A 23,508-nucleotide genomic window follows, 5' to 3' on the forward strand; every position below is an offset into this window, starting at 1 on the left:
CGGGAGGAGCTGGTCAATGACCTGAAAAGAGCTGGGACCACCGTTTTCAAGGTTACTGTTGGTAATACACTAAGACGTCATGGTTTGAAATCATGCATGGTCTTCCAACATGACAATGACCCGAAGCACACAGCCAGGATAACCAAGGAGTGGCTCTGTAAGAAGCATATCAAGGCTCTGGCGTGGCCTAGCCAGTCTCCAGACCTAAACCCAATAGATAATCTTTGGAGGGAGCTCAAACTCTGTGTTTCTCAGCGACAGCCCAGAAACCTGACTGATCTAGAGAAGATCTGTGTGGAGGAGTGGGCCAAAATCCCTCCTGCAGTGTGTGCAAACCTGGTGAAAAACTACAAGAAATGTTTGACCTCTGTAATTGCAAACAAAGGCTACTGTACCAAATATTAACATTGATTTTCTGAGGTGTTCAAATACTTATTTGCAGCTGTATCATACAAATAAATGGTTAAAAAATCATACATTGTGATTTCTGGATTTTTCTTTTTTAGATTATGTCTCTCACAGTGGACATGCACCTACGATGAGAATTTCAGACCCCTCCATGATTTCTAAGTGGGAGAACTTGCAAAATAGCAGGGTGTTCAAATACTTATTTTCCTCACTGTAAGTTAACAAGCGGTTTCTGACCGCAGTGTTTGTAGTAAGATGTATGGTTCCTCAAAAAGTAAAATCATTCATAATGTGGAACAATATAGAGCCTAGTTTCACTGATATAGTTTAAATATGATATGAAAGTTGGGAGATTTAAGTCAGATCAGTTGTAACTGTGTAATTATTATGTTTGTATGATAAGTATTTAATATGTTTATACTTAACTTATATCTGTTGTAATCTGTTTTAATAGATCTGTCCTCTCAAGTGTCTACCTAAGCGCTGATTTTCCTCGAGCTACAAAGACATTTCGGTAAGATGTATTACTGTACTGTACTGTATTTGATATTATTTGATCATTTTTACATAAGTATTATTCTGTTTGATATAAATAAGGTGTTTCATAGTAGCTTCGGTTTTATGCAAAAACAATTAAAGGCCTGTCCCATATGGACGCCTGTCCCAAATAAAGGCAGGGTCAATTCAGTGATTTTAGCAAATGAAAGCCCGGGATATTATTCAAAGTTTTACGGTAGTCAGTATAGACAGAAGGAATCATAACAGCCACCAGTAACTCTTAACATTTTGTGTTGTATCAAGACAGGCTTGGAAAAAATAAGAAAATATGCTATAAGTGTGTGAGGGGCACAGATGAGCATGTAGTGCTAGCTTTCTTTTAAGCTAGGGGCTACCTTTTGATTGACAAGTCACTATGTGTGACCAAAATATGGTACCCCAAGGATCTTCAGTCTGTGTTCAGGATGGAGCTGAACACTTCTTTTCTCTCAGCTGGACAGGCAGGCTGGAATAAAATACAGCTGCTCGTTACTTTCTATAAATTGAACTAAAAGACGTTTTGTTGGCTTCCTGCTCAGCTTCCAGTCTGACCCCTCATTGAGATAAAAAATCTCTTTTACAAGAGAGACCTGGCCAAGGTAGCAGCCATACATAAACACAACATATTAAAATGCTACATACAATCATGACAAAATTCACAAAAACAAAACAAAAAAAAACATCTATTCAAACACAATGGCCTCTCAAGAAAAACAACCACATGTCTCCTTCACCACATTCCATATGATGCTCTTAAATTTATCAATTGATGTAAACGTTTCTAGTTTAAGATCTTTTTGCAAATTATTCCATTCCCAGGGTGCATAGTATGAAAATGCAGTTTTCACAATTAAATGATATAAACATTTGAAATATACCAGTCTGTGTGTAATGAATGTATATAATATCCAAGTTTCACTTTTTGAATGGAATTACTGAAATAAATCAACTTTTTGATGATATTCTAATTATATGACCAGCACCTGTATATGTCACCATAATCAATCACAGACAAAACTAGCTTCCACAAGTGTTTTTTTTTTTTTTTTTTTTTTGGCATTGAAAGTAAAGCTAGATTTAATCTAAAATAAAAGCTAATCTTCACATTGAGCTTCCTAACTAGATTAGCAATATGTACATTAAGTTTGTTGTCTATCCATATATAAGTACTTGTGCGTGGGTACCCTTTCAATGGATTTACCATCAGACGTAAAAATGCTAAGATCATCAAGCAACTGTAGGCGAGCTTTTGAAAAGACCATGAACTTCGTTTTCTGAGGATTTAAAACCAATTTTAAATTGAGCAGAGCAGTTTATAATGACTGAAATGCAGTGTGCTATGGAAGGAGCATGTGTATACATGACAGTGTCATCAGCAATATTGTTCCTTGAACGTCCTTACCTAAATCATTTATAAAAATAGAGAACAGAATAGGTCCCGAAATAGACCCCTGAGGGACCCCTTTAAATATCTCAAGAAACTCAGATTTGTGGCATTCTGCATGGACACACAGAGTCCGATCTACAAAATAGTTTCTAAACCATTTAACAGCAATAGGACAGAAACCAGCATCCCTAAGTTTGTTCAGCAACAATTCACGATCCACAGAATCAAAATTACGACTACAAAGACCAACACGCAGCTTTCGTGTTATTGCCACAAGTCTTTCGGATTGTACCACGGGTATAAAACGGATTTATTCTTTAGCTATGGGGAAGTGCAACCTATTGTTCCATTACCTTGTCTACCTGACTTAAAATTTGTATAGTGTGGGACTTCTTATCTTAAACAATCTTTATCAGCTATCTTTAAAACTACACATTTAAAGCTCCCTTTTATATTATTTAAGTAAAAATGCTGCTGATATAATCGCTTTTTCCACAAAACACAGTAAAGTAAGCAGTAAAAGGTCATTTTAATTTCGCTCAAGAGATTCAAATTATTATCACTTAACACCAAAAAATCTCATTAAGAATCTGGAAATAGAGAATGTTCAACATTACTGCATAAAAGAATGAAAACAAACTGATTATCAAAATGGTTGCTGGTTAATTATTTGATCAAGCAGTCAATTACTCCAGCTTTATGCAAGATGTGCCTTATTTTGTGTCTGTTAAATGTAGAAATGACGGAAGATATTGTGAGAAGATGATACTAATAAAGAGAACTTGAATTATAATAATGGAGTATTTTTCAGGACTACTATCTGAAAATGGGCATTTTGTAAATTTTAAGTTTACTAGTAGTAATTTTGTTGAGTGAGTTTCCATTAGTATTTGAGTCTAGCACAATAAAAAAATTTTTTTTGTAGATTTCCCTCAGAATATAAGTTGTGCACAGTAACATTTATTAAATAAAGAATAAGTGGATTTTAATTATTTAATAAGCATCAGTGAATAAATGTTTGTTTAAATGTATTTAAGTTAAGGTTTAGTCAAAAATATTATTACCACTACTTATAAAGTTTGAGGTAATCAGTTTCCACAAATATTTTTAGTACTCTGAACTAATTCGGGTTTACAGTGTGTATGTGGACTGCCAATTCTCTATTTGTGAACAGCAATGAAGGGGTTCCACTTTACAGCCCCCCTCCATTCAAAAATGTGTTGGGCTTATTGTTACTTCACTTGGATATTTAACCTCTACTGTACAGAATGGCGTAGGTGTTGTTTTCACACTGTTGAAGAGGGAAAGATTCTCACCTTAAATTTAACATGAGGAACTACAAGCAGTAGTAGTAGTAGTTTTGGTGTGAGATTTTTTTCATTATAAGACGTTTGTTTGGAAGTTGTGTGCTAGTATGTGTTTGCTACTATAGCAAACTGCTATTAAGCAACTGTATAACATCTTCCTTGAATTTCCAAGGAAACGTGTCTGTGTCCCACTGGACCTTCTGAATTTTAGTCAGTTGTCACCCAAACATCTAGACTCAGTCCCTCTCTATGAAAGAATTGTCTAAATTCAATTGCATTTTAGTTATATAGTGCCAATTCAAGTCAGTGATAAAACCCACACATTTTAAATGGAAGTCCGAAGACGAAATAGGCTACACCCATGGTTTGGCAGCATTTTCCTTTGATTTCTGTCTGGTTGCAGATCATCTACTGTATATGGACTGCCAATGCCAAGGACATTGTGGTCTCTTTAATTCTGCTTTGATCCCATGAACATGGCCCAGCCAGAGCCTGGAGACTGGAGCAGGTTCCTCCAGAGATTCATGGAGGGAAAAAGCGAGTTAGAAACTAAAAGCAAATATGTAATAGATGAAATATTCTTTTATCACCTGTGATTTGTCTTTCTGTTATCTCACAGTGGTGTTTGGTTCCTGGTGCAAACATGCGAGAGGCTGGTAGGTGAAGAAACAGACTACTTCTTACATCCTTTATTTGTTCTATAGGGCCTAATTGAGGTGAGCAGACTGCTGTGCTCGTTCCGGGCACTGTCTTCCTCCCCAGAGCTGAAGAAACTAGTGACAGAAGTTCAGTTTGACAACATGAAGAACAACAACAGTAATGGTTTCAGTAATTTGATTTTAAAGTATTTCCTTCCATGTGCAAAGGTTAGATATGTTTGCCTGTATATGTTGGAGACTTAAAAAGAAAACAGAGGAGATAAAGACAGCTACTATTTTTTTTACTGCTGTTTTTCCAGGAAAAGTTAATGACTGGAAGAATCATTTCACTGTTCAACAGAATGAACAGTTTGAAGACTATGAGAAGATTAAAAACAATGATTTTCAATTTTGCACAGTTATGTAGTTAATTACATTCTTAAAAATGTGTGAAATACTTAAACATTAATAATAATAATAATAATAAGGTTGTTTGAAGTTTTCTTGTTTTTATTTGAATCCAGACATGAAATGCAGCAAGAATTACAAGAACAAAAGTTAGTGAGCAAAAGAAACAAATTAATCTAACACTGTACTCCTGCACTACAGATTGGAGGGGGCACATTGATTGTATTTTCTATGGCACGTACTGCTTTGCAGAGGGGACAACACTGCGGGTGCTGGAGGTGCCACCCTGGTCATGAATACAAGAGGTAACAGCGAGTACTGATACAGTCAAATCTTACGGTTTCATTGGAATGTATACAACAACACAAGGCCATTGTACTGGAAATACTAAACAAGTCAAGCATCTCACATCACTGGGAGGTACTGCTAGTGACCCTGAGGTAACCGGAAAAGAAGTCATGGACTGGCTCTCACCAGGAACAGAGGCATAAATTACATTTTATTCTGAAATGATCCATAGTGGAAAAATGTAAGACAGAGCAGAGGGCCACGGGGCTATTTTCAGGATCACCAAACATATTCAAGTTAACTCAAGTTGACTAAATATGGTTCTATGTGAAGTGCTTTGTCTGTTTCTTTCCAATACCTTTATCATAATATAATGACAAATAAAAAAATAAATCAAAATCCTGCCGACCTTGGCCGTTAGTTATTCATCACGCAAAACCTGCATCATTACAATCCTGAGCACAGCCCAGGAAGTCCTTGACATAACCTCTGCGGTCAAGTATCTACTGTCACAGCTCTGCATGTCCTCAAGAGGCCACAATCTGATGTCAAAATAGCATAACTGTCTGCACAGCTCAGACACATAAGAAATACCACTTTAGATAGATTGTCTTTCACAGTAACAACTACAGCTATGTTTCAAATACACCTTTATTCATGAACATCAAAAATAACAGTATCTACATTGTTGCTTATACATCATATATTTGAAAGATAGTTTCCTCTTGAGTATTAAAATACTTCAATCTAGTGCTCAGGCTTATAGTTAAGTGCTCTGTTATTGAGTTACGTCTAGTATAAGAGATCTGAGGTTCATGCCAAGCCAGTCTTGTGGGGTGCAGCCCTGCAAAGCTGTGTAGCCTTTTAATAGTTAACATATCAAACAGTCTGAATTGATTCAATGCAACTGATAGGATCATGATTATGTTTAATATTCTTATTTCTGTAAAAATGCAGTCAGAGACTTAAATTGTACATATTTATTAATTGAAAAAGCTCTGTCCTGAAGCAAAATAACAAGATGAAATGCATTAACCTCACAGGTGAAAGCCTGAATCTCATTTTGAAGTCTGACAACTTCAGCTACAGTTAAAAGCCTCAGCAACACTTTCACTTGTAAGCATGTGTTTGCATGTTTCTGGCTGTTGTTTACTGCCTGCCTCTTAGTGTAACCAGCTTCACATTAACATACAAGGCAGACTGGACAACAGAAGCATGTTAAGAGCTCAGAAGAAGTAATCCCTAGCTGAGTCACTATGATACTGGTGGTAAGACGCTATAGAGAGTTAACCCAAATTATGGGTTTATGGAACCATAAAAATAGCACAGAACCAACCAAGGTTATGTATGGCACATCTTTACACCACAAAGCAAATTGAAATATGGAAGACAGCAAATAAACTCTATGAAAGCAATAACATTCACAATTGTTGATATGCAGACTTTTTTTTCACAGAAACAATAGAAATGGGACATAGACGCTTAGACACACATTTGCCTTCTACCTTTCAAATGTATTGAAACTCTCAGTGGTGCTGTTCACAGACAGGAAGTTGATTATCTATTTTATGGATTTAATTTCAACCCCAATCGCAAGCAGGCACCTGCTAAAGAGCCATTCTTAGGACTTATTGAAATGTATGTATAGTCCCAATTTACTTGAAGTTTTACCAGTGTTATGCAGGTGTGTGTGTGTGTGTGTGTGTGTGTGTGTGGAGAGAGAGAGAGAGAGAAACAGGACAAGAAAGAGAGGAAGATTATGTATGTGTGAAAAAGAGATGGGAAGAGTTATGAGTGTGCTGTGTTGTTTATCTGTGCTGGAACTCCTAGTTTTACTCCCAGAGTAAAAAAGTATACCATATCTGTTCCAGCTAGGTGATATCATTTTCCCTCTTCTAAAAATAGTTTTTAGGCAGTTCAATGATACAACTTTCACAATAAGTCTTTGTAAAATGGGTGTTTGATGTGTGCGGCCATTGGTCCTCATGTCCGAGTTTTAGTTCATAAATCAATAATTTCACTGCTGACACTGGCAGTGTCGTCATGTCTGCTGACCTCCAGGTAACTCCGTGACCCCACTGGCTTCCCGCCCCTCCCCCTCACCCTCTCTGAGTCCGGGGTGATAAACGGCCGTGTATCGTCAACGCCATCCTCCCCGAGTTGCCCTGTTGACGTTCTGGAGGGACGAAGTGACACAGGGCAGGACACTGATGAAGGAACACTTCCTGCTGTGTTTCCTGCCCACCGGTGACCTTGGTGGGAGGGCGTGGGGGGAGCAGTCACCTGCCTGCTAGGCACACTGCTGAGAACGCTGCCCCCCAGTGGCATGGAAGACTCTGTTGGGGCATCGCTGCTCTCAGAAAGCAGCTGAGGATCACTGTTCCTGCGGAGCCAGGGCCCCTGGCTGACCCCTGAGCCTGGGGAGGGGGACTGTGAGGTCGGGTTCAAAGGATGAAACAAGCTCCCTCCTGTGAGCAGGTGCTCCCTGTGCAGAGCCTCGTCAATGCTGCGGGTCAGGTCAATGGGAGATGGGGGCCTCAGATCAAACTCATAAAGAGAAAGGGAAGTGTCCCTATCCTGATCCAGACTGCCACTCACTGAGCGCTGTGGAGGCCGGCCCAGCGCCTGCAGTCTCAGCAGGGAGCCTGTGGAGCCGTCAGATATGCCACGTTCTGCAGAGTGGCCCCTATGGTTGCGTCCCCTGTTGCTGTCTTTGACGCAACGTGGCTGAGCAGTGGCCTGCTCATGGTTCTGGTTTCTGATCAGACTGTTGCTGATGTCAGCTCCAGGACGCACCTGGCCAGCCCAGTTGTTAGGCACCTCCCCTGGTCCTCCTCCTCCTCCCACCCCATTACTGTCAGACTTTCTACAGGGCTTCCCCCTCAGGCTCTGGACTATCTTCGACCAGCAGGTATGTCTTTGAGTGGAGCCTACAGATTGGCCAGGGGACGGCAGGTCACCTGCTGCTCTGCCATCTTGTCCAGCCTCCTCCCTTCCCCGGCAACTCCGAGGCCTCCAGAATACCCAGGAACCAAGGAGTAGGAGGGAGAACCCCCAGGCCAGCTCCAGGAGCCGAGCCCAGAAGTGCACTACCCACCATCCCCAGTTGAAGCTCGTCCAGCTCCCTAGCAGTCCATAGAGCCATAAGGTGGCATGGACATGGAGCCCACAGCACAGTGCCCCCAGAACTGCACACACTGCCAGCACTCTCCCCAAGATCACCCCTGTCCTCCTACTCCCTATCCAAGCCTTCCTCCCGGACTCTTCAGGGACTCCAGGGTGAGGAATGGGAGGGCACCGTATACGTGGAAGGACATAGCAGAGGAAGCCCAGACAGAGAGCCAGGCCCCAGCACAGGGACAGGACCTGTAGGGTAACAGGCACCACAGGGGACAGGGCTGGGGAAAGCAGATCAGCTGCCAGCAGCAGGGTACACTGCAACACAGCCAACACAGCCACCAGAGGGGGACGCTCCAAAGTTGGAGGTAATACACTTACTCCTGCCACCCTCAATGCCAGCAGAGCCAGGGCAGCCTGTGTCCACACCAGCAGGTGTAGAGGCAAGTTGTAGAGGGCCATAACGGCGGGGCGAGGGAGGAATTTCCGTGTGCCATAGGGGTCAATTAAAAAGAGAGCCGCCCTAAGGCCTCCAGCCACAAACAATAGCGCATTGGCGAGTGCAAGAGCCCCCCGATGAGGACAGTTTGTACCAGGGGATAGGGTGAGGCCGAGAGCAGCTCCAGCAAACAGGAGGAGGAAGAGGCTCGCTGAGCCGTAGACATGCAGCTCCCAGGCAAAAGCCAGCGTCCGGCTCAGGTCACCCCAGTAGAGAAGTGTGCCATTAGCGGAGGGACTGGCGCTGGGAGAGGGGGCTGGATAAAAAGTAGAGTGGGGGGCTTGGTGAGGATGTCCTAGGAGAATGGAGCGGTTCCTCTGAACAATACCAGCCTTATATGTGGGGCTTAACCTTGTTCGGGTGACAGGTACAACTCCAGTGGTAAGGAAGGAAGAGGTCCCTAGAAAAAGAGAAACAGAGTTGTGGTTTTCAGATTTTTGAATTTATGGAACCATATATAATAGTGAAATTCTTCCTAAATTCCATTTGTCTTTAAAGCAGACCAATAGTATCAGAGTACATGAAATACTATTTTAGAGCCACTAGGGGGGTGTAGATCACCAAAGTCATGAGCCAGAACCATCTGGCCCTCTTCAGTTCTTTGTTGTAATTTAATCAGATCGGCACAGACACATTGTCCCAGGTCTCTATATATAATATAAATATGAACACAAGGTCTAATCAAATTAGCCGACTTGTACAGTCTTGATAACATCTCTCGTTTCAATATCCTACTTTGCTTCCATTCCTTTTTCTCTTTCCTCTCTGCGAGTATCCGATAAGTGTGTTGCTACCCATCAGCTGTAACACTGTATCCCAAATCATGGCTTAGTATGGAAATGACAGACCTAAACCACAGACAGACAGAGCCCCTTTGAGCAAGCAGAAATGTACAGATCCCACATCATGTACAGTATATAATCAAAGGGAACTGCGCATGTAAAAATCCATCCAAAAACAAGGCACAATACATCAGTTAATACCAACATACAGGGAGAGGAGAATGTTTACAAGCCACAGTTTAATCATCTATTGGAGTTAAAATGGAGCTGAAAGATGTTTACTTAATACAAGTGAAATATCAATTATAACCTGCACAAATCGTATGATAATTTGGATGCCATGCCACCACATCATCCATATTATATTTATAAATATATAAGACATTAGGCTGAGCAGAACATAACTGCGTAGTAATTGTGTGGCTTAATTGGATTAGATTATGTAATTCACAAGAACATCTACATTACGTAACACCAAACAGTGTCACAATGCATCCAGGAAAACTCTCTGTTCAAATGTTCAGTATTAAACAATATATAACTACCTCATAGGACAAGCCAACACCATGACAATGTGGCATCTCATTATCCCTCTGTCACTCTCGCTCTCTTTCATTTTCTCATGCGCACACATACTTCTGTTTGTTCAAGGCACTCCACCTGATCCTCCTGCCCCGGAAACACCCAACAGCATTATAATCATGGGGCCATTCATCACAGAGTGCTTTGTGAACTACTCGACTATAAAAGATTAAGCACAGCGCAAAAACACATAACATACAAAAAATGAGGGAGCACCAGGAAATGATGTGAATAATACTACTTAAAGTATTTTATAGTATGACAACAAACATCAAATAAAATGACTGACCGATGAGAAACCAAGAAACAGTTGTAGCTAAAGGGTATCTATCTATAAGGACTTGTTTAACACGCACACCATTAAAACTTGATGGATGGAGGAACAACATGATCGGTGGTAAAACGCTACAGAGGCCTTAAAGTCCGTCCTCACCCTGTAGAAGACACCCATAAAGCTGACACACTGACTAATGCCTCACTCCAACATGTGTTTGACTTCCTGGCTCTCTCCCTCACTCCGTCCCTCCTGTCAGACACACACAGACACGTTTCACTTTCATACTCACATAGGCGAACGCTGCCCACAGATCAGACACACTTCTTTATTTATATAAAGGTATGTTTTACTTCCTTCCCTCAAACTTTTTTTTCTTCTTACAGGAGCAAGATCCAGACACATTCCAGATGTGCTGATCACATTACACAGCTGGATACACTTACCCCTACCCTTGAGTTTTCGCTTTAACACACAATCACACACATACAGGACTGCTAACACTGCTTTTTCTGTCCACATGTTGCAGTGAACTAAAAAACAAACATCCTGTTCCATCTCATAGGACGCATAATCATATGTTAATCACCCAGATACCAAATGTGGACAGATATATACATGCAGTACACATTGGCCGTTAAAACTTTCAATGACCTGCCCAGGAACCTACTTGACGACTTTAAATGTGCTCATGGAACATGAGTCTGAAAAGTCATTCAGATGTTGTTCCCTGGTATCTTAGAGACTGGCTCATGTGTCCCATGTGTCATGCTTTTCCTTTTCCTTTTTTTTTTCAGCTCCCCACCCTACATCCCTTTCTCTGTGCATCTGGCTTTCATTACCATCCCCACTCCCTGCTTTTCTATGCCTGTACCTTTCTTCAACCACACTTTCACCCAGCCCATCTACTCTCTCATCTGTATTCCCAACAGACTCTTTTTCAGACCCTACTTTCCTCTTGTCTATCTCTCTGCTTGGCTGCAATTCTCCCCGCCCCCTCTTCAATCCTGCCTCTCACCTCCTGCTCATACTCGCTTTGTCTACCCCCACACATTACCACCCCACTTTCCATGGAAAAGTGTCTGCTTTTTCCCTCCTTTGAAGCCTTTTCCAGATTCTTTCAGTAAAAAAGTCCCAGCTGCACAAATAATTCTATTTTAAATTATCAAAGGATAAAGCACACTCTAAAATGAGTGAAATACAGAGCACAAGACCCTCCTTTATTACCTGTCCTTGATGATTGCAGAGTTGGACTAGCTGTATTTCTTCCTAGATATGCTGTTTTGTTGAGTGAATTTGTTGTTTTGGAAGATGTGCTCACAGCTCCCTGTGTAGTAGTAAGCATAGTAGTAGTAGATGTGGTTGTCTGTTGCTGTGTCTTGGTGTTGGAAAGCGAACTGCTTTGGGCAGGAACTGGTTGTCCAGCAGTGTACGACTCTTTATCAACAGTGGTGGTAGTTGTCGGTTGGGGTAATGTCACAGCAGCAGAGCCCTGCTTTGGAACAACTCTGTGCACAACGGAAGGAGTGTTTGATGCCAGTTCACCTAAAAGAAAATGGTGAAAAAGACACATTTGTACACAGTGTAAAAATTTTGTATTCAACAGCACCCTACATTCATGGAGCTTTCATTCTAACTTATTTGATTTCTCACCTGTCAGAGGTGGCGCCTGTGTGACGACAGGGAAAAGTGTGGCTCTTGTCTCAGTCTGTGGCGTCAAAGAGATTTTACTGGCTGTTGTAAGCGCAAACAGGTGAGGCTTCACAGTCTGGCTGTCCGGTGGTGGCGTTTTTAGATCAGAAATTCTAGATATCGCGGTCTGTGCTTGTGGCCAATACTGCGCCATTTCATCACCAACCGTTTGCAGAGGAACAGGTGAATCTTCCATCACAAGTGTCACTTTTGGAATATTACCTGATCCCAACCCCTGCAAATCATAATCCTCTGCCTCTTTGAAAGACACCTCTTCTGGATTTACTGCTGTCACTGGCCTATTACCTGCAGACTCAGCGACAGCAGTGGAGGCCAAATTGGGCGGAGGTGGAGTTGAGCCTTTTGTAGTGGCATCTCTGTTTACAGAAGCCCTGATGAATGCTAAACTTGCTGTGTCAGTCCTGGGCCTGGAGGCAGTAGGATGAGGTAAAACTGGCCCGTTGCTAAGGTTCTGTGCAGAAAGGGAAGATATAAAAGAAGGAGTGGACTGTGCAGTAGGACGGGACATTCTTTGCCCCTGTTGCACTGCATTCGTAGTTGTCAGTCTGTCCCGGATTGTGGCTCTGATAGGCACATCACTGCGCCCTCTGGGAGGCAAAGAAGGCCAGAATCTATCAATCTGCTTCGTTGGTTTAGGTGATGAATTAACAGGCAGGTCCAGATGAGAGAAGGAGGGGGAGGAGCCAATGATGGTCTGGGCATCTGAAGGATGGAGGAGGGAGAGGAGGAAGCCCAAGAAAAGGAGAGACATGGGAGCCATGGTCTGCCTCTGAGTGGTGAGCATTGACTGGTCCCTCTGGCTATCTTGTCAGTGTGTCACACCATCCTTCCTATGTGCTTCTGTTGACAGAGAAAAAACGGTAATTTTTACATTTCATGAAACAAAACAAAGTACACAGGCACAAACGCATAAAGCACTGTGGGTGTTTAAACACTGAGAAGCCTCATACTGTAGGTGCCGCTCAGATTCAATTGCAGAATGCTTGTTTACTTAGCAGCAATGGTCCATAACTAATTAAATTCATGAAATAATGTAAATCTATGATGATGTCTAATTTGGGGAGTGCGAGTCGTAGCCTTGCTGTCCTGATTCCGAGGGCAGGTCAATAAAATTCCCACAATGTTTTAGCAGCATGACACCCGCAGACACATAAGGTGTGGTAAAGTGTATGGTTTCCGAATGCATGGCACATATGCCAACACACACAAGACTTCAGCTTGTAAGTTATATAACAAGTTGCACCATCAAGATGATCAAAACCAAAAAAAAAACCCAAAAGGAGTCACAGATGGTTTCATTCAGTGGCAGATGGACACATTAACGTTTTTCCTAAATAACTCTGCCATAAAATGTTCTTTGGATAAATATCAGTTTCTTTCTCCTCCAAAGTCTTTTGGGTTTTTTTGTTCCAAGCAGCGGGACTCTACTCCTGTTTCTGCTAGTTCTGTTTGAGTCATGGATGCCAAGAGCTGACAGCTGTAACACCGAGTGTGGTGAAGCTCAGAGAGCCAAGTGACACGGAGAGACCCCCAGGCCCTGGAGGATTACACAATCCTCCGAGTCGTCTAGCTAAACAGCTGCCAGGCGCATCCCCTCAACATGCACATCTTATCAAAAAACATGCCTTTTCTTTTACTATTTGAGCCTTACATAAACCTCCCTTGTTCACACTATAGTCTCTACCTATGACTCACAGCGGGAGATAACCCTAGGGGTGCAGTCAGGATCATACTGAAACTTTAGCTGAAACATTAGGAGGAAATGCACAGAAAATAGAAATCAGTGCCTATGGGAGAATTCATTCTGCTGCTTATGACTCATCTAGGGCCCATTCACAGCTGCAATGTCTAGAGATTGCTGCAGCTGCACAGCAGGGTTGGCATGTGCATTTTGTACACATGAACACACTTACGATGTGAGTAATCTGTGTGAGCATATGGATGGAAAAAATGTGTTTAAGTATGTGTGTGTGTACAAGGGGTCAGTCACCAAGCGGGAAGTCATACTGCAGGTATGCATACTGCAGGTATGTGAGAAAATGTCCACCAGTGCACAAGACATACAATCTCAGCTTGCCTTTGAGCTTCTATTCACCAATGTTTTGTTTCCCTGCTTACAAAGTGTTAGTAGTGTTACACAAGAGCCGCTGAAGAGAAACCATAGTCCAGTGATAGAAGTGGTAGTATATCTCCATCTCCACCCACTCACAGTAGCCTCAATGTTTATTTTCCTTCCTGTCTCATCCACCTCTTCTGCACTCAGTCTAGTAGGCTGTTGGCCAGTCCAACCTCTGATTAATCCCTGTTTTTCCCCTTTTTTTCTTTTCCTCTTGTCCCCCTGCTTCAGTCACTTCAACACAGTCCAACAGTATGTTTCTAGGTGAAGGTTGATAAGAGGGCACTGAAGAGAGGGAGATAAGGTGGATATAAGAATGCAGCGATAAGAACGACAAGTACACTCACAGAAAGCATAGGCGGAGGGGAAAGACATAGATGGAAGGGTGGAGAAGGTGGAGGCGGTATGGTGATGGTAATGAAGTTGACAGTGGAGGGTATGGTGAAGGGAGGGGGCGAGAAATGAAAGGGATTCTGTGATCAAAATTAAGACTGAGAGAAGTGGTGAGGGCTGTATTTGGAGGATGTAGAGGCTAGTTGATAGAAACTGACAACTGAAAAGTAAGAAGCAGAATATCTGAGAAAAAATCATGTGGAAACCGTGTTTCAGGATTAACAGTTTTGTTATGGTCGGAGCACAGATATGACAGTTTGTCCAGGAAGGCATGCATAGAAACTGAGCCTGCTTCACCTTTCCTCTGAGGTTAACAGGCAGGTGCGCAGTCTCTGGCAGCCAGAGATAAACAACCTGACTATTGAGAAATGTCTTTTAGTAAACACACCACTATCTTGATCCAAAGTACTACAGCAATGCGTCAGCCTATGTTTATGTTCATATGTGTATGAAGGTAGGTAGTGGAGATTAATGACGATCAAAAGGCCTTTGGCCAAATAAGCTTCAGTGAGAGGAGAGAAACACTCTGCTGCTGTATTGGAAACTGTCAGCATTAATGTTCTCTCCACACATGGGTCATAAGCACAAACACACAGCCACACACACACAGCAGTGTTCCCCACAAAGTGTTTTTATTGCCTACATTTAGACACTTTGGCTAGATGTTTCCATTGAGCTAATACAAATGGAGCACATTTAGGCTGATTGGCAGCTCCTCTAAGCAGTCTGAATTACAGGCCTGGAACAGGACACCATGTGTGTTGTTGGATTTCGTTTCTAACCGAACCCTACAAAGGCCAGATCAGTGTAATCAGCTGGTTTGGTGTTTGGCTTGAATATAAACGTTCATGCTCTCAGCCCACCATAGCACATCCTTGTATACTACATCTCCTTCAACAATGAGTAAAATACAGCCACACTCAGACATCACGTCCCTCTGTGACTGTCCACAGGGAGAAGGCAGATGGGTACATGGGTCAGTCAAGAGTATTTTTATCATGTTCAACCCCTTGGGGCTGAGGGACACATCACTCTGTATTTCATTTGCAGTGGGGTTTGCATGTGAATGTTGTATAGATGTCGTCACTCTCTCTTACACAATATGTTCTTTATGCAGAGCAGGAAATGCCCACGGGTAATATCCTAATAGTACAGCAGCAAGCAACAATCTGAAGATTACTGTAAACTCCTTGCCCACAGTATATAGACCTGCTGGTTACACAATAACATGAGTCAGTACAGCCGCAGCTGTTGCTAATCAGTTAATCGTAATCGCAATAGTGATGTCATGTCTACACTAATACTGAACTAATATGGCTACCTAATGTCCATACTGAACGTGGGGAGGCGGGGGTGGGGAGATTGGAGAATCTCCCTCTTCTTTGCAAATGTTCTCTCTTTTCTGGCAGATTCCAGGCAGTCTGGCAGAGCAAAATTTCCATTCATTTGAGTGAATATTTCCAAGGGCAGACATGAGACTATTTGTGGACAGAAGGATCTGTGTCTTTTCAACAAAGACTGGTCTAATGTACACTTGTCTCCATCAGGGCTGGGTATCAAACCTCAGTATTTTTTTGTAATGACCGATATGTGTACTAAGCATTGGGTACGGAAAACAGTCAAGTACTGAAAGATAGCATTGAATGTCAGGCTAGATTTGTAATCTTGTTCACTTATTCTTTGATCACTCATTGAAATCTCAATTTATCTCATTCTAGATTGTATTTAAAGGCAAATAACTAATAATAATTAAATTACTGATTTTGTAGAAAAACAGCTAGCACACACTAGCATGCTCACAATGACAATGCTAACATTCTTATGTTTAGTGGGTAATATTAACCATGTTCACCATATTAGTTTAGCATATTAGAATGCTAACATTCGCTAATTAGCACTAAACCCAAAGTACAGCTGAGGCTTAAGGAAGTGCCATTTCTATTGCAGGTATTTGGCCATAAACCAAAGTGCCAGACAAAATAAATGTATTCCTGATTATGGCGTTAGATGAAAAGTCAGAGGATCACCAAAGTTGCTAAATTCATCCTGAGGGAGACGTGAATGCCTGTACCAAATCAGTCCAGTCCATCCACCAGTTGTTGCAAAATTTCACTCATAACCACAAATGTTGACCTCATTGTGGCGCTAGAGGAAAAGTTAGGACATCAGCAAAATCATTAAGATTCATCCTCTGGGGACCAGGAATGCCTGTAAAAATGTCATGGCATTCCATCCAAAAGGTGTTGTGTTATCTCAGTCTGGACCAAAGTGGTGGATCAACCGACATTGCCAGTGCTGCTAGCATGGCTAGAAATGATGCAGCCCCATTTCCATCAGTATATGTGTGAATATGTGTCATTGCATGAGACAAGGTCATTTCTGTGACTGAGTCTCCAATACCCGAGTTGTCTCCAATGTCAAGGTGGCTCCAAGAACAGTCAAAGTCACTCAAGCAAAGAGGATCTCCGCCAAGAGGAAAAGCTTGTTTATAGATGAACGGGATGAACATGAGTGGGACAGAGGATAATAAGAAAAGATACAAATCTTTAAAAAACAGACAAGAAATTGACAGCAACAATTAGATTACAAGGCAAGAGAGGTCCTGTAAGACGGTTTCTGCAGTGACAGCAAGAATGGACAGACATAAAGCAAGGACAGAGGAATAGTAAAGATGAACAGAGAGAAAAAGAAAGAGACTGGAATGGACCAGCAGAGAGCTGTGTGTCACTTTGGCCCTGCACTGCAACGGTTCCTCAATCCAACACAGCAGTTAAGTACTACTTGCCATACAGATGTATAACTTGTTTGTACTTCGCTATGTAGAGGGAGAGGTGAGACTGTGGAGCAGTGTACGTATGTGAATTTGTGTGTACGTGAGACAGAGAGAGAAATCGAGAGGTGGGGGGGGAATGGGAGCGGGAGTATGTGTGGTCAACTTGGTATGTGCGTAGTGGGGGTGGTCGCTGGTTTGACCGTTAAAAATTCCACACTTGAAATAACATATAGATTGCAGACAGCTCCCTCAATATTCTCCTGTTTATGTAAATTATAGCTACCATATACAAATAATTTAATAAAACAGGCCCTTGACAATTCAGTTTAAATGATGCTGATTAATATATCGGGAGAATGAGGTGAAGACATGCATTATAGATTCTCCAGGATGTTTTCCAGGCAAGAACTTAGACTCAAGCTGTCCATTTAGCTTTTAAGACAAACCAAAGCCTGTTGAAGATGCCTCTCTCACGGCAGTGTACTGCCTGGGCGGGGGGGCGGGGGGGCGCGGGGGGGTCAAAGCTCCTGTGGAGAGCGACCGACCACACAGCGAGGTCATGCTATATGAAGAGAGGGGACTCTCGAACCAATCGTGGATGCGTTTGATCCCCGGTTGAAGAGGATGTCCAGCTTAAAAGTGCTGAGCATCATCTTTGACTGATGTTCCGCCTTCAAATCAAAGGCTGAAGGTCAACCGTAAAAGGGGTGAGGCACTTTAACTGCATTGTGACTCTACCACACACACATCTTGACAGACACAGGCCGCTACACTCAGGGGTAAAACACAGGCCACGAATATTGACATAAGCCAGGTGACAATGGAAAGAAAGTTTACCATAGAGCTTACATTGTCTACATGGATTCAGTGATAATATGGTTTGAGAATATCCAATCACACTCCCAGAAAACACACCCTGAGAGATAGTAAGTCTGGTAACTAATTGAGACAGCTGCTAAACCATGTCAAGCCACAAAACACTTTCAGTAAAATAGATTACAGGCATAACTGCTTGCCTGCTACAGGGAGTTAACCACAGCTCCACTTCACCCCAAACTCTCACTTTGTTACAGCTGGAGGCAATAAAATCACTGCTGTGTTTAGTGGTGTCTTGTGTAGCAATCACATGAATTTGCAAACATTGTATGTATATAAAAATAAAGTATTATGCTGTGCTTAGATATCCTTAGTGCATGTTTACAACTTACAACATTTTCTGGACTATTTGGTCTATCTGCCACAGCCAAAAAGATCCAGCGCCATAAAATAGCTTAAGAAGAGATCATGTCTAGTGCTTAGTGGTTTTGTGCTTCACTGTTATACTGATGTCTTGATTTATGTTTTATTTTCCACTTATCTGACAGTTCTGGACTTCTGGGAAGTATGTTATGTCTGCTGTTAAATGGATGGTATTATTTAACCATACTGCCAGTTTAAAAGCTTCTGGCCTAAAATATGGATGAATGATAACTTTTTTTACAAGATCGTCATTAATGTAAGCCATTTATAGGCTATATATACAGAGGCATGCAGTCATGGATCATCTTCTGTCCTGTTGCACCCTTTCACTCTTTTAAACCCTCGCTTCTCTGTGAAGACACTATCAAAGCAGCCAATAAATCTCTTTTGAGCTGCTGTAAAATTGAATAGGGCTTTTTTCTCTTGTCAGTGGAACGGGGTGTGCTGTTTTTCTTATGAATCTGAGTTGGATACATTCAGAAGCTCTCCTGTTTGCTCTCAGGGAGACGCGTATTGACCCACCCGCCTGCCTCTCTGATGCGTGCATGCATTGGAACATGGTGAATCCAGAACAGGTGAATCCAGATCCTCTATGTACTGCAGCCCTTGTCCCTACATGTTGAGGTTGTAAATATACTGCGTAAACACACAGATACAACACATTACACACCTGCAAGCAGAGGCCAAATGGATAAATAGTGCCCCACATGTTGCAGTTTTACCAAAGCGCACCCATTTTTTCACCTCACTTTCCTGGTTGAGTCGCATGGATGGCGAAGTGGTCTACATGTGCCACACAAACTAACGTACTATTATTTTAAAGGTATTAGGCCTACTAATGATATGGTTACAGAACCAACGGGCACACCTTTACGTAAAATGCGTAAACAGAGCATATTTGCATTTAAAGGTGGATATATGTACTACGTTACGTTAACGTTACACCACCGTAATTGGCAAGTATCGTTCGCTATAAAGTGTCCGTGTAAACTTTGCCACCGTAAATGTCTAGGGTAGTTTTGGGATCCAGCCAATAGCCAAGAGGGAACGATTCAAAGCTATTTTTTATATAAACAATCGAAACCTGACGTTATGCACCGTTGGCCACGGAGAGGAGTACGTTAAGGGCGTTACTACGTTACCGGCAGGAAGACTCCGCGAAGGCATCAACGGGCAAAAACCGTTCAAATTGCCAGTGACAACGTAACGTTACACAGCATACGAACCATGCAGGAAACCAAGAAAAGGTAGAAAAAGAGTAAAAGTACGACAATGAATATGAGTAGCCTGAATGAGAATAGCCTGTAAACCTGAACCAATGACCGGTGGCACAGGTAGGCTATAGCTAGAGGCAACGTCACGCGTGGACCACTGCCGCATAGCAGCCACTCCACAACTGTTATCACAAGTCCATCCGATAACAACAAACATACCTGCAGGTACGTGTGCCTCCTCTCCTATGGCGTCTTCTGCGGCAGCACAATGAATTGCCGGCTTAGCCAAAGGCAAAGAGTAACGTTAGTCCAGGTTCTCCGCTTAGCCGCTGGATACAACTGCCTGTGGAAACTGCCCTCTTCCTATCGACACACAGAGAGGTTGCGTTCAGCAGCCTTGTAGTTACCACTGCCAGCTCTCTAGCCATGAGCTTGTAAGGAGATGTACGCCCCCTCCAACTGCTCTATCTCTCTCCACATCGCTCCCTCCCTCTCATTTTTTTTAACAAGCGGATAAACACGACTGCCTGCTACCCGCCAACCTACCGCCGGGCACGTTACGCAACAGCAGTCCGGCACGCAGTTTCAGACTGAGCACCTTGTCACCTGAGCCTGTTCAGAGACAGTAGGCTACCCAGTGGAAATATGACTACACCAGCACTGACATCACCACACAGCGTGCAGCGCCACTATCTAGGTTCAGTTTTTTTTTTTTTTACCTCCCTCATATTTTAGCCGAAAATAAGCTCGTTATGCTCCAAACTGGCTTGTTAAAGTGGCCTGGTATTGGCAGAGAGAGGAGTGTCATGAGGAGGACGCTTCTGGCTGTGTGGTGCAGCAGCGGCGAGGACAATAAGCTGGGAACAGAGCCCTGCACGAAACTCTAGCTCCCTCTCCTCTCCTGCCCTCCAACCAGGGTTTGTAGAGGGAAGCGAGCCAGCCTGAGCCACGATGATACTGTTTCCTCATGATGCACCTTGGCTCAGTGCCTGTACCTACCCTTCACCCCCTATAGTCTCGATGTTTCACAAGCACAACGCTCTAGTTTGGGCATGTTGAGGCTGCAGGTCTGGCCTGATTGAGCCCAAATGCTAATACTATTCTCTCAACTTGGAACAATCTCACTGTGTATCATTATTTCTCTCTTAAGTGTGTGCCACTCATTAGATTGTCCTCCTCACTGTACAGTCCCGAAATAACCTGTGCAGCTCAGAGGATTGCCCTAATGCCATTACATTACTACTGAGCCAGCAGGGGAGACACTGACGGGTTTGGACAGGAAGAACGGGACACTTCAAGATAGTAAACGCTGCACATGGATTATGACTAATATTCTATAGGTTGGGGATAAACGATAAAATGGATGGAATGGATGTTTGTGTCAAATCTTTGCAAGAGATGTCGTGTTATTCATATTTTTAGCACATTTAGGCATTTTGTGTGTGTGTGTGTGTGTGTGTACATGCACCTCTAATCTTGCAGTATTTATCATATGAATTGATTGTTATCCAGTTATGTATCTGCCGTAATATGATTACTGTAATCCCCATTCCCAGAAGTCTTTCCCGTAGCATAGGTGCCCTCTACTCTTGTCTTGAATGTTGAACAAGGCATTGTTTAAAACAATGGTTCTCAAAGTGGGCCCCTTGAGGGTGTTCCAGGGGGTCCCCAGCAAAAAGTGGAATAGTTTATTTTCATTTAGTTTGATTCCATCCATAAGTAACACAATGACAGAATGTATGACTACTTGGGTCACAGGTTTCATACACTTTCTGTAATACAATATCTAAAAGCAAAAATTCTATCAGAATGGGGACTCAGATTGGGACAAAATCTTATCAAATGGGGGTCTGTCTAATTTGTGTCAGTTTAGGGGTCCTTGATGTGAAAAAGTTTGAGAACCACTGGTTTAAAATAAAAGAAAGCTCAACCCCGAATAAGACATAAGTGAGATATTTGAGCTTTGGTTGTGCCATGTTGCTTCTCTGAATAAAATTAGACCTTTCTTTCAAAATGAATGCCCTGACATGAAGCGACTTTGTCCTCCTGTCCCTGTCTTCAACCGTGTTTCAAATTAGTCTTAAAACAAGTGCTCACACCCCCATTTGTGTCAAGCAGTTTGATAGGTGACTGTGCATTATTATGACACAGAGAAACCTCCCCAGGTGTGGTCCTGTTTGAGTGTAAGCATATCATTTTCATAATATAACTATAATTATCCCATTGGTCATCTCTGTCCTTTGTGCTACACTGAAAAACATGTCTTTTTGAATTAAATCATTTTCAATTATCTCATAACAGAGAATAACATAACCCAAATTAATGTATGTTTACACATCCCACTGAGCTTAAATTAAACCAGGTCAACTTACATGTATATTGCCTTTGACTGACAGCTCTTGAGTCATACGGGGAATTTGTAGCGGGCTTTAAATAAAGTGAGAGGGGAGCAGTATTTAAAGACTGCTAAATGAACTAATTCTTAAAAAGGAGGGAGTTAGCTGCACGGATGCTGGCATACACCAGAAGCACACATAGAACTCTTGCCAACCCCACAACCATAATATATATATATATGGATAGTGTTTCTATACCATCTTTGTTAAGGAATGTTGTGAATACATTCCTCTTAGTCATTTGAATTGATCCTTGTAGGGGCTCTGAAATTCAACTCTGGTATAGTCTGAACTGTTTCCTCCTCCTGATCTATAAGGCACTGAACGTTAATCACAGCCAGCCAACAGGGGATCCTATCAGATGGTAGAAAGTATTAATTTTCTCCGCAAAATAAGCCTCTTTCATTAAGAACAGCCAGACCTTCATATGCTAACGTCCATCCACACTCATATGACTCAGAAAAGCTTAAGATTTAAAATACCTCTGCCAGCTCTGTGCTTTCAGTCTTTCTCTCTGTGGCTCCCCCCTCCCTCCCCCTCACCCTATGGTTGTCTAGACACCAGAGAATAATCTTCCCAATTTCGGGCCCCAAAGACAGACTTTCCAAGTTGGGACTGCCTTCCCCGTAACTGAGGCTCCCCTACGGCTGCCTCCAGCAGCATTGGGTTTTACCACATCTAAGGTGAATCAACACGACTCACTTTAAATTTTATCCATCTTAGGTACTGTATCAGATACTGTTATATAATACATCTGTTACTATTCAGAAATAATAATATACATCATTTGTGGTGGACAGAATGTGGATGTGCATAGAGATCATTTTTGGGCTCACGGGGGAGAAAAACTTACACAGAGTCTGGATTTGAAAAACAGGATCACATTTAAAAAATAAATAAATGGATCATAATGATTATGTAGTAATAATATTTTTCAAAAATTGACTCCTTTCACAAATATGGTTAGCTTTAAATGGCACCATGATTAGGCGATATTGTGAAAAATGTACTGTTGTACATGTACAAGGCCACATTTAACTATGACTTCAATAAAAAACATGTGTATATACACGTCAACAAAAAACTATTTATTGCTGTGGTATAGAATTGCATTTGATTGTACACGTGTACCTAATAATGGGGTCACTGAGTGTAAATTCACTATAGGTATTCAATACTCATCTGTGCAATTCCAATGAAGCGCCTTACATCTATACAAGACCAGACACTCTCGTTGTATATATTTAGAGTATGGTCAAAGATTGTATGTCTTTAGCTCACCAATTAAATGATCTCTTGTTGGGATTAGCTCCAGCCCCCCACCACCCTGCAAAGGATAAGCGGTAAAAGATAACGGATGGATGGATGAGCAGGACTGCTTCATGTCAATACAGGATTCTTACAAAAGTTCTGCCTGTGTGTGATGAACTACCATGA

At 42.2% G+C, this 23,508-nt stretch overlaps 2 protein-coding genes and 1 long non-coding RNA gene across 5 annotated transcripts in view; 2 read left to right on the forward strand and 1 right to left on the reverse strand.

The window, feature by feature from the left end:
* The window catches only part of LOC123974710, an 8,145-nt gene extending 2,800 nt beyond the window's left edge, over positions 1-5,345 (forward strand). Inside the window, exons 2-4 of the long non-coding RNA XR_006825912.1 lie at positions 863-922; positions 4,344-4,455; positions 4,887-5,345. This is a non-coding gene — a long non-coding RNA (uncharacterized LOC123974710). The remainder of the gene's footprint in view (positions 1-862; positions 923-4,343; positions 4,456-4,886) is intronic.
* Positions 4,770-20,215, reverse strand: LOC123974697 (proline-rich transmembrane protein 3). Of its 2 annotated transcripts, XM_046055541.1 has the most exons (5): positions 19,206-19,280; positions 18,984-19,097; positions 11,881-12,780; positions 11,455-11,772; positions 4,770-8,989 (listed from the first exon to the last, which is right to left on the reverse strand). In XM_046055541.1, the coding sequence occupies exons 3-5, from the start codon at positions 12,722-12,724 to the stop codon at positions 6,975-6,977; spliced, it is 3,177 nt and encodes a 1,058-aa protein (XP_045911497.1). In that variant the 5' UTR covers positions 12,725-12,780; positions 18,984-19,097; positions 19,206-19,280; the 3' UTR covers positions 4,770-6,974. The 2 variants fall into 2 exon arrangements, with proteins under 2 accessions (XP_045911497.1, XP_045911496.1); XM_046055540.1 differs by lacking the exons at positions 18,984-19,097; positions 19,206-19,280 and adding an exon at positions 19,895-20,215.
* Positions 19,590-23,508, forward strand: part of qars1 (glutaminyl-tRNA synthetase 1) — an 18,597-nt gene continuing 14,678 nt past the window's right edge. The window contains exon 1 of one of the 2 annotated variants that reach the window (XM_046055544.1): positions 19,590-19,708. The gene's annotated coding sequence lies outside the window, so the exon portion shown is untranslated. Of the gene's footprint in view, positions 19,709-19,746; positions 19,901-23,508 lie in introns of those variants that run through there. The other variant, XM_046055543.1, reaches the window with a different exon arrangement.

The sequence above is a fragment of the Micropterus dolomieu genome, linkage group LG08 (genome assembly GCF_021292245.1).
Source record: "Micropterus dolomieu isolate WLL.071019.BEF.003 ecotype Adirondacks linkage group LG08, ASM2129224v1, whole genome shotgun sequence".
Taxonomy (NCBI): domain Eukaryota; kingdom Metazoa; phylum Chordata; class Actinopteri; order Centrarchiformes; family Centrarchidae; genus Micropterus; species Micropterus dolomieu.

What these genes read in the sequence shown, in the direction of transcription:
- LOC123974697 (XM_046055540.1), bottom strand. Translation starts at nt 12,724, where the DNA reads ATGCTCACCACTCAGAGGCAGACCATGGCTCCCATGTCTCTCCTTTTC. An exon ending in ACAGGCGCCACCTCTGACAG is followed by an intron (nt 11,773 to 11,880) that starts GTGAGAAATCAA and finishes ATTTTCTTTTAG; the next exon opens with GTGAACTGGCATCAAACACT. An exon ending in TCTGCAATCATCAAGGACAG is followed by an intron (nt 8,990 to 11,454) that starts GTAATAAAGGAG and finishes CTCTTTTTCTAG; the next exon opens with GGACCTCTTCCTTCCTTACC.